Source organism: Somniosus microcephalus, chromosome 2 (assembly GCF_052327205.1).
Source record: "Somniosus microcephalus isolate GS21.2 chromosome 2, FLI_Smic_1.0, whole genome shotgun sequence".
Lineage (NCBI taxonomy): Eukaryota > Metazoa > Chordata > Chondrichthyes > Squaliformes > Somniosidae > Somniosus > Somniosus microcephalus.
This window is the reverse complement of record NC_140988.1, coordinates 314061014-314071783: the sequence shown is the minus strand read 5'-3', so window position 1 is coordinate 314071783 and position 10770 is coordinate 314061014. Positions and strand designations below refer to the sequence as shown.

The following is a 10770-nucleotide window of genomic DNA, read 5'->3' as shown; positions in this document are numbered from 1 at the left end:
ACCTGCCCTGACCCTGGAAAGTCCACCAGGGTCATTGAGAGAGGTGCCCAGCCGGCACATCTGACCTGCGTATTGTAGGGTCCAGTCATTAGCAATTTAAAACCTCAACAATCCTCCCACCAATGTTTCCTCTAATTTTTTTGGGGCCATGCGGCCCCTTTTAAGGGGCCACATGGCCCATTCAAAAATACGCGCATATGGGGTTTTTACATTTAAAAGCCAGCTCACTGGCTGTGCGGGCTCTGCGCGGCCACGCAGCTTAAAGGGAACGTTGCTCCCCACCCCCCTTCTAGCACGTTTCACCCATTCACTTTCCACTTCTTGCCTTTTCATCACTTGGCTCAACTATTTCCACATTCTTTTTCACACCTTTTTTCATTGTTTTTTGTACAACATTCAGCTGCTTTTCACCTTTCTAGCCATAAAATATTTTTTCAGTCTACAAACCTATTTCACTGTCTTTCTGACAGAGGCAAGTCTTCCCAATTCCTCACTTTTCCCAGTTGCTCTCCCCCTTGCCTTCTTCACTATCTCAGTTCTATAATGGGGTTTGCATATCTTTCAGTTCTGATGAAAGTTCTCCATCTATAACCCTAGCCCGTCTTTATCTTTTCCAATGCTGATGGACCTGCTGAGTATTTCCAGCATTTTTATTTCATATTTCCAGCATTTGCAGATTTTTTTAAAAATCGATTGCATATAGAATTGCTCTGCAATTAACTTCTCTCAGGCAAATCACAGTAACACTCATTTTCAAATTTCAAGTACAGGCCCCCTGGTTATCAAGAAGCACACTAGGGGGAACAAAAGTGTTTTATATACAGGTGTAGGGCCACACAGGACCCATTTCTGTACAGGGCTAAAGAGTCATTAAAGGGAGATGTGCATTTTTTAGAACAAAGTTTAATAGAACAGGCTGCTCCAGTAAGGTTAGAGTGGACATTAATGCTTTTTAATTGAATGTTTTAATTTTAAGAAGTACCACTCCCTAAAAAATGCAATACAGTAATCAACATAAGCAGCAAAATATCATGATGTGAGTCTGTTGCAGTTTACTTGAGTCCATTCATTATTCTAGTTGACTCTGCTTCAGCTTGTAGTGAACTTCTGGTAGATTCCGCAAGCGTTCAGCAGCCTGCAGGTTAAAGGATGATTTAGTCACGGCAAGTAATAGGTGAACTGACACAATAGATTAATTAAAGTGCAATTTAGGGACTGACAGGAGATTATGAGCATAACAGAGTGCTGCAAGATCCTTCTGCCACCTGCTCCAGTAACATAAGAACATAAGAAATAGGAGCAGGAGTAGGAGTAGGCCACTCGGCCCCTCGAGCCTGCTCCACCATTCAATAAGATCATGGCTGATCCAATCTTGTCCTCAACACCACTTTCCCGCTCTCTCCCCATATCCCTTGACTCCCCTGTAGTTCAAATGTCTGTCAATCTCCGCCTTGAATCAATTCAGTGACTCCGCCTCCACAGCTCTCCGGGGTAGAGAATTCCAAAGATTCACGACCCTCAGAAGAAATTCCTTCTCATCTCGGTCTTAAATGGGCAATCCCTTATTCTGAAACTATGCCCCCTAGTTCTAGATACCCCCATTAGGGGAAACATCCTCTCAGCATCCACTCTGTCAATCCCTCTCAGAATCTTATATGTTTCAATAAGATCACCTCTCATTCTTCTAAACTCCAATGAGTATAGGCCCAACCTGCTCAACCTTTCATCATACGTCAACCCCTTCATCCCAGGAATCAACCTAGTGAACCTTCTCAGTACTGCCTCCAATGCAAGTATATCCTTCCTTTAATATGGAGACCACAACTGTACACAGTACTCCAGGTGCGGTCTCACCAGCGCCCTGCAAAGTTGCATCAAAACTTCCCTACTTTTATACTCCATGTCCCTTGCAATAAAGGCCAACATTCCATTAGCCTTCCTAATTACTTGCGGTATCTGCATGCTAAGTTTTTGTGTTTCATGTACTAGGACTCCCAGATCCCTTTGTACCGCAGCATTTTATAGTCTCACTCCATTTAAATAATAATTTGCTTTTTCATTCTTCCTTCCAAAGTGGATAACCTCACATTTTTCCACATTGTACTCCATCTGCCAAATTTTTGCCCACTCTCTTAACCTATTTATATCCCTTTGCAGACTCTTTGAGCTCGATTTTGCCAGGCCCAAGGAGGCGGGATTGGAGGCGTGAGTTGTTAAATTTGCCAAAAATGGCGGGTGGGCCCCATCCCGCCTCCGAGCAATTTTCCCAAATGCGTGTTTTCTGACCCTTTCCAACCCGCTTCCAAAGGGCGGGATAGGCCCTTAACAACCACTTAATTGCCTCTATAATCACATTTAGAGAGGCCTTTCCAATTTTAACACATTTCCCCCATCCTACACGCCTCCTCTGGAACACGCCAGGTAATGCTGGCGGCCTCACAAGTGGATTGCTTATGAACAGCTGCAGCTCCACCATTACAAAGGAGTTTTCACCAATGATTATTTGCAGGTGGCAGAACTTTGTTGTTTCAGGTCTGGGGGAACTTTTAGCAGGCATACTCAGTGTTGTGGAAGTTTGGAGCCTGACACCCATCTCCAGTATGACCTCCTGGGAAACCCCTCCCCACCTTGACGAAGCGCTTCCTCAACTGAGGCATATACCAGAAGCATGGCGACCATTTAATTCCTTTCCTCCTGGACATCAGATGTGGACGCAGACCAGCCGCGGCAGCAGCAGAACCATGACCAACAGCAGGAGCATCAACAGGAGCGCCAAGCTGCTAGTCACCCACCTGAAGATGCACAGGCCAGAAGGCGCCAGAGCGCCACCATATTGCTGCCCGGGATGCAAGGGACACACTCATCCTGGCCAGATTTGCTTAGCCTGCACAATCAAACACTTTAATCTCGCTCCTTCTTACCAGAGCATCGACAATGGACAAGAACCTGTGGAATCCTATTAATCTGACCAACATTCTGACAAACGCAAGGCGCCCTAATCCCTCAATGTGGAAGTCCCATTTGCGAAATGACAGAGGCCACAACTTCAACAGTTTGCCATCAAAACACTTTATAATACAATCACAATGATGGCTGGTCCAAAAACAAAACACTGCACTCAAGTGACTACACTTGTGACTACTTGTGCTTTATCTTCCTCTTATGCGTGCTCCTACATGATGCTTCCCCTGTGGCTTCAGAGATGTGGAGGCCCCTTGCTCACTCTCTTGCTGCTCCTGTCTCGATGTCTTTGGCGGGCGTCCTCTGGGGTTGTGAACCTGTGAGGGCTCACCAAAAGTCTGCTGCTCCTGCGGCTGAGGCGCCCATCTCAGTTGGGCGAGGACTCTGACCAAGGACTTTGCTGTGGCATGGTCGTGTGAGCGCTTGGAGAGGAGCCCCCACTTCCTTGTTGTCTGCCACCAACATCCCACTCATGGGTCAGCCCCATTTCAGAGCTAGCAAGTGGCTTGACAACACCTTGCTGCACTGCAGGGGGGCCATGAGGACCCGTTTCTGCACTGGAAGTCCTACTCCAGAGGACTTGCATGAAGGTCTGGATTGTTTGCTCAATAGCTGACCATCGCTCCTCAAGAGATGTCATTCTATTCTGAACAATGACCATGTTTTCAATACCTGGCGACTAAGCTCCTCCATGGACGTAGCCATCCTCTCCTCTACCGTAGCCATCCTCTCCTCTACAGTAACCAGCCTTACCATGGAGGTGGCCATCCTTTCCGCGGTGATGTGTTCATGCGCCAATGCCTCTACAAAGGCTCTGCTCATGTTCACGATGGACTCCTCCATTCGCTCCACACTTGCAGCGACCCTGGAGACAAAACCTGCCAGAGACTCCTGCACCTGTTCCTGGAGTTCTAGCACCGCTGTCCTGGATGGACCCGGAGGCACAGGGTTGGCATGCAGCAGAGCCGAGCTGGCAGACTCCTGTGCCCTCCACTGTTTCCACCATCTACTGATGCTCACTTGTGAGCTGTGATACACCGGGTGACAACACTACTCTATTTCGTGAAGGTCCCACCGAGGTGTGAGTGTCTGCGCTGGTGCTGGGTGCGCTAAATTCTGCTGACGCTGTGCCCTCAGATGTTGCATCTTCCTCTGAGGAGTCTGGAGGCTCAGGCTCTTCCTCCTGGACAGTGGGGACGGGGGCTTTCGATGGCCCTGTGGGGGAGTAAAGGAAAGTCAGAGATGTGAGGCCAAGGTTACATGCACATTGAATATTGCAGATGATCATAAGTCAATCTGTTAGAGCATCAGAATCATTATCAGTGACTCATGCTATGTCAATGGGAGAGATTCCAAACTATTCTATCACCAGTTTGCTGTGATGCGCCCATCTGTCCGTACCCCACTTGGGTATCCTCCTCGATCCCAGCAATTTCCAGGGCCGCCTCCTCCCAGGGGGTGAGCTGGGCTACTGAGGGTGGCCCTCCTCCTGTCATGGCTCTTTCCCTCTTATTGTTGGTTCTTTTTTCCTGCAATGATGGACACACGTGGAGTTTGAGTGAGAATGAAGGAGTATAGAGAATCCATAGCATTGATGCTTAGAAGGATACAAAGGACACTCCCTGTGTGTTGAAAGTTGTTGTTGTCATGGCATCACAGTGATAGGGAGTGTGAGGGCTGCATGGTCGAATAGTTAAGTGAATGTGACCATAGAGAGAGGGAATGGGTAAGGGTGCAGGGATGCAAGTGTCAAGTGGAATGTGGAGGAAGAGGTTGGCAATGCAGAATGCTGGTGAGGAGAGGCAATGGGGATCAGATTGAGGGTGATGGGAAAGTCATACTCACTTTTCCTGTGCGGAGGTCATGAAACCTCTTCCTGCATTGCAGCCAGGTTCTGCGGCTCAGCGAAATGGAGTTGACCTCCTGGGCCACTTGTAGCCACACAGCTTTTGTCTGCTGGGGTGGCTTTTTTCTCCATGAGGAAGGGAACAGCACCTGCTTATTACAGCTGGCTCCGTACACCAGAGCTTGGAGGGAGGGCTCATCAAATCGAGGAGCACACTTTTGCTTGATCGTTGATATTTTCCAGAATTCAACTCCTTCATATAAATTGCAGAGCCTTTGCAGTCTCCAGAAGAATCAAGGCTGCTTGCAGGCCTTAAATCCAACAGCATTGATGACATCTTCGGAGGTGACTTTCTGTATGAAAAGACTCATTGGGCCAGGGGTTTCCACACGCTGGAAATCAATTGGCCAATTAGGGGAAAATCCCACTTTTTCAACACATCACTTAGGAGTCGGGGTCCTGACACGATTTCCACCTGACACGCCCCAGCCCGCCCACACTAACAAAATCCAGCCCTTTGTATCCTCCTCACAACTTGCTAACCCACCTATCTTTGTATCATCAGTCCAAAGATGTGCGGGTTAGGTTGACTGGCTATGATAAATTGACCCTTAGTGTTAGGGGGATTAAATACGTGGGGTTATGGGGATAGGGTGGGATATGTGTTGGTGTAGGGGTTACAAGGATCGGGTGGGATATGTGTCGGTGCAGGCTCGATGGGCCGAAATGGCCTCTATCTGCACTGTGGGGTTTCTGTGATTTCTGTGATCAGCAAATTTGGCTACAGTACACTCGGTCCCTTCTTCCAAGTCATTAATATAGATTGTAAACAGTTGAGGCCCCAGCACTGATCCCTGTGGCATCCCACTAGTTACTGGTTGCCAACCGGAAAATAACTCACTGATCTCGACTCTGTTTTCTGTTCGTTAGCCAACTCTCTATCCATGCCAAAATATTACCCCCAACCCCATGCACGCTTATCTTGTGCAGTAACCTTTTATGTGGCACCTTATCGAATGCCTTCTGGAAATCCAAATACACCACATCCACTGATTCCCCTTTATCCACCCTGTTTGTTACATCCTCAAAGAACTCTAGCAAATTTGTCAAACACGATTTCCCTTTCATAAAACCATGTTGACTCTGCTTGATTGTATTATGATTTTCTAAATGTCCTGCTATTACCTCCTTAATAATGGATTCCAGCATTTTCCCAATGACAGATGTTAGGCTAACTGGCCTATAGTTTCCTGTTTGCTGACTCCCTCCTTTCTTGAATAGTGGCGTTAAGTGTAGATTTTATCAAGTGTAGATTTTGTCCAGGTTAAGGAACTTGAGAATCTAATGCTGTAACCTTTTCAAATCTATGACTGATCTACTCAGCCTTTCATCTATCCAGGTGGATGAGACGAGTACTATATATCTCGGGACGTGAGGCAAAGGCTGGAGGTTGCATGCAGCACTTGCTACATTGTCACAGTATTTGCTTCAACACTTCCTGGCTGTAGCAATGAAAATGGAGAGCAGCACCACACCCAATTTTGTAATTTCTAAGCTGCCTCCTCTGATTCCACTGCCCTTCCTAGTTTGGTACCATCTGCAATTTGATCAATTTGCAATGGGTCCAAGCCATTGATGTAAATTAGAAACAGGAGTGGTCTGAGCACTGATCCTTGGGGTTTACCATTTTACTCCCTCCATTCTCATTACAACTCCTGTAACAAGTATTTGTTGTTTTCACCCCTTCAGCCAATCTGTTATCAATATCCAAGATTTACCCTGAAAGTCCACAGCTTCAAGCTTAACTAACAGACTTTTGTATAGAACTTTGTCAAATGTCTTTTGGAAGTCTAGGTGCAATATGTTGCATGGCCTACTATTTGGGACGTCACTTTCTCAGAGATGTCAAGGAAACTGGTCAGGTAGGATCTCCCTCTTCCGAATCCATATTACTGTTCACTAGGTAGAAACATTGAAGATAGGAGCAGGAGTAGGCCATTCGGCCCGTCGAGCCTGTTCCGCCATTTAATGAGATCATGGCTGATCATCCAAATTGAGTACCCTGTCCCTGCTTTCTCCCCATATCCCTTTAGCCTTAAGAAATATATCTAACTCCTTCTTGAATATATTTAATGATCTGGCCTCAACTGCCTTCTGTAGTAGAGAATTCCACAGGTTCACCACTGTCTGGGTGAAGAAATTCCTCCTCATCTCTGTCCTAAATGGACTACCCCTTATCCTTAGACTGTGACCCCTGGTTCTGGACTCCCCGCCATTGGGAACATCCTTCCTGCATCTAGTCTGTCTAGTCCTGTTAGAATTTTATAAGTTTCAATGAGATCCCCTCTCATTCTTCTAAACTCTAGCGAATATAAGCCTAATCGACCCAATCTCTCTTCATACGTCATTACTGCCATCCCAGGTATCAGTCTGGTGAATCTTCGCTGCACTCCCTCCATGGCAAGAACATCCTTCCTCAGATAAGGCGACCAAAACTGCACACAATACTCAAGGTGTGGTCTCACCAAGGCCCTGTACAACTGCAGCAAGACATCCTTGCTCCTGTACTCGAATCCTCTCGTTATGAAGGCCAACATACCATTTGCCTTCTTAACCGCCTGCTGCACCTGCATGCTTACCTTCAGCGACTGGTGCACAAGGACACCCAGGTCTCGTTGCACTTCCCCTTTTCCCAATCTATTGCTGTTCAGATAATTGCCTTCCTGTTTTTGCCACCAAAGTGGATAACCTCGCATTTATCCACATTATACTGCATCTGCCATGCACCTGCCCAATCACCCAAACTGGAGTTTCTCTGCATCCTCCTCACAGCACACACGCCCACCCAGACACTCAAGTTTACTCCTGACAATCAATTCCATTATTTTACCTGGGATTGAAGTAAAATTAATGGGTCTGTAGTTACCATGTCTATGTTTCTAATTTATTGGTACTTCCCCGGTGTCTTCATGATTGTCAATGCCTCACAAATCTCCCTCATCACTCTGGGATATATTGGATTTGAGCCCTTTTATAATCTATATAGAAGATTATAGAAGATTATATAGTCTATAATCTTCATCTAATTTATATATCAAAGTCATTAAATTTTACGTGTTATCGCGATTTTTTTTCCCCATTCATGGGATGTAAGTGATGCTGGCAAGGCCAGCATTTATTGCCCATCCCTAATTGCCCTTGAGAAGGCGGCGGTGAGCCGCCTTCTTGAACTGCTGCAGTCCGTGTGGTGATGGTACTCCCACAGTGCTGTTAGGTAGAGTGTTCCAGGATTTTGACCCAGCGACGATGAAGGAACAGCGATATATTTCCAAGTCAGGATGGCGTGGAACTTAGAGGAGGTGGTGTTCCCATGCAGCCGTTGCCTTTGTCCTTCTAGGTGGTAGAGGTCGCGGGTTTGGGAGGTGCTGTCGAAGAAGCACTGGCGAGTTGCTGCGGTGTCTCTTGTAGATTGGACACACTGCAGCTACGGTATGCCGGTGGGGGAAGGAGTGAATGTTTAAGGTGGTGGATGGGGTGCCCATCAAGGGGACTGCTTTGTCCTGGATGGTTTCGAGCTTCTTGAGTGTTGTTGGAGCTGCACTCATCCAGGTACATGGAGCGTATTCCCTCACACTCCTGACTTGTGCCTTGTAGGTGGTGGAAAGGCTTTGGGGAGTCAGGAGGTAAGGGCATATTGCTCATGTCTTCCCTTGTGAATACTTGGGAGAGAGCAAACATTCTGAATTTTTACAATCTTGTGCTCATACTGCTACAAGCCAATTTGCATCTTTTATGGTTCTTACATCATCACCGACTGCCCCCTTCCAGTTAACAGAGACAGAAATCTCTCCATGAAGAGAGAAAACAAGCAATTCTCCTATTAGACAGTTATGATTGGTTCAGGGTATATTCTGCGATGTGACTATGAATGTATACAAAGTGCTCAGCCTCACCTGTTCAGGTGTGAGATCTCTTTGGGCCTGAGCCAGCAGCTCGTATCCCACCATGAATTTCCTGATTGTTGCAGACCGTAACAACGGTGGGTAGTAGTGAGCATGAAGCTGCCAATGACAGTTGTCATCGCACAAGAACTGCCCTGTGGGGGCACCTGTTGAAATACAATTGTGTACAACAATGGCAATTAAAGCAATGCAAGATCTAGTATAACTCTGCATTTTTGTAGCCATCCTAGTTTACTTGTATTTTAGTATTCCATTACCAGTAAGGCTGGTCACCTGAGAGAGAGAGAAACAAAAGCAAAATTGCTCGTCTCACACACATAAGCAATCTCTTGATATAATCTATTTTTTGATTATATATTTCCAATTACTTTTATAATTTTTTTTGCTGAAGGTGCAAATATATTAGCATTCAGAGATAAAACACTTTTGCATTTCAGGTGACTACCCAGTGTCATATATAGATTGGTTAAATCCAGAGTAAAGTTCCCTCTAATTTTGTCCCCAACATTGTGCCTCAGTTTCAATCTCAGAAGAGTGCCCTGTGACAGTTCCACGTCCCAAATCACCACACTGAGTGAGATTATCAAATTAGTGCCAAATTAATAACCGTTTTACGCTGTGCACCCATGCCCATTCGGAATTGAACTGCACAAACTTATTTCATATGGTAGCATAACAGCCACCAGACTGCTTTTTAAAGTCAGTGAGTATTGAAGTTCTCGCAGCGGTAGGACAGCTTTTTACATACAACAATCTACATGTTCATCTAGAATCCAAGAAATTCACCTCTCCTGTTCCATTTAGAAGTTGTGGCCCCAATTTAAACTTGGGACGGGTGCAGAGCGGGGAAGGGCGACTGACAAACCTGCATGGGACCGCGAAAGTGAGGCCTGGGCCTCATTAATATCTTTAAAGGACTGATTCCCGTCCGAATCAGGCAGGAATGGCAAGGAGGGAGCTGGAGTGGGACTTTCCGTGTCTGCTGCCGGGGACTATTCTTTCAGGTCGCTGGCACTGAGGTAAGATGTCAGTAGGAGGGCGAAGCCTACGGCAGGGGAGGCTCTTACCTTGCTGGGCCTCTTCTAGTTCTGGATCCCTGGCGCATTCAGCACTGTGTGCGATTTGTGCAGCCTGGGGTTAAAATCGTGCGAGAATCTGAATGAAGTCAGCAGACCCCAACTTGTCTGTGGTGAGCACCTCACCCTGCTGCAGAAACCTGGGAGTTAAACTGGCAGTGGACAAGAGTGTGGCACAAACAGGAAGGGGAGTACTCTGCCCCTATTTTAACTATTCCCAGACCCAATTCTCATCGGGATCAGGGGGGATAAAATCGAGGTTTTAGTACTTTTTGCTACATTAGAGGAAAAACCATTAAAAATTGATTTATCTTTCAAACTATACTGCCTCTGTGGAACTGAACAGGCTAAATTAAATGATGAACACTGTAATAAATTAAAAAGGGAAACGCTTGTTTAAACACTCAACTCCCTGATCAGCAGAATAGGCTGCACTAATTGAAGTAGTTAATATATCATTTTACCGGAATGATCGCTATGTCCATTTCTGATTCAGAACAGAACCACATTTCCTAAATCGATCTTGAACAGTACCACCACCCACCAGCCACTTTCTTCCAAGTAAAAAAAAAACCTGATGCAGTCCTAGAACTGACATCTGCATCAAGGAATTTAACCATTTAAAAATTTTAAATATTGACCACAAGGCAAGTGTGAATTTAAATAAAGTAAGTTTTAACTTCAGCTCGAGTATTTTCAGTACTTTTTTTCCCCACTCTCTCCTCAAGCAGATGTGTAATTCTAGATCCGGACATTAAGATTCCTTTATTTTCCAATGAAAATCAGACTTATTTATTTATTTCTGGACCATCTCACAAGACTGCATGCCTTAGTTTAGACAATGGACATCCTCTAAACATATTTGGATCACAGATAGGCATCTGCTTTATTATGAATAGTAATATAATGGCAGTCTGCTCTCACA

At 45.8% G+C, this 10770-nt stretch overlaps 1 protein-coding gene across 1 annotated transcript in view; it reads right to left on the bottom strand.

Annotated features, from left to right (window-relative positions):
- Positions 1-834: 834 nt before the first annotated feature.
- Positions 835-10770, bottom strand: part of galt (galactose-1-phosphate uridylyltransferase) — an 84772-nt gene continuing 74836 nt past the window's right edge. The window contains exons 10-11 of the mRNA XM_085974092.1: positions 8761-8915; positions 835-1135 (exon numbers count right to left, since the gene is read on the bottom strand). Of these exons, the coding sequence (XP_085830218.1) occupies positions 1070-1135; positions 8761-8915 (221 nt within the window). The 3' untranslated portion in view covers positions 835-1069. The remainder of the gene's footprint in view (positions 1136-8760; positions 8916-10770) is intronic.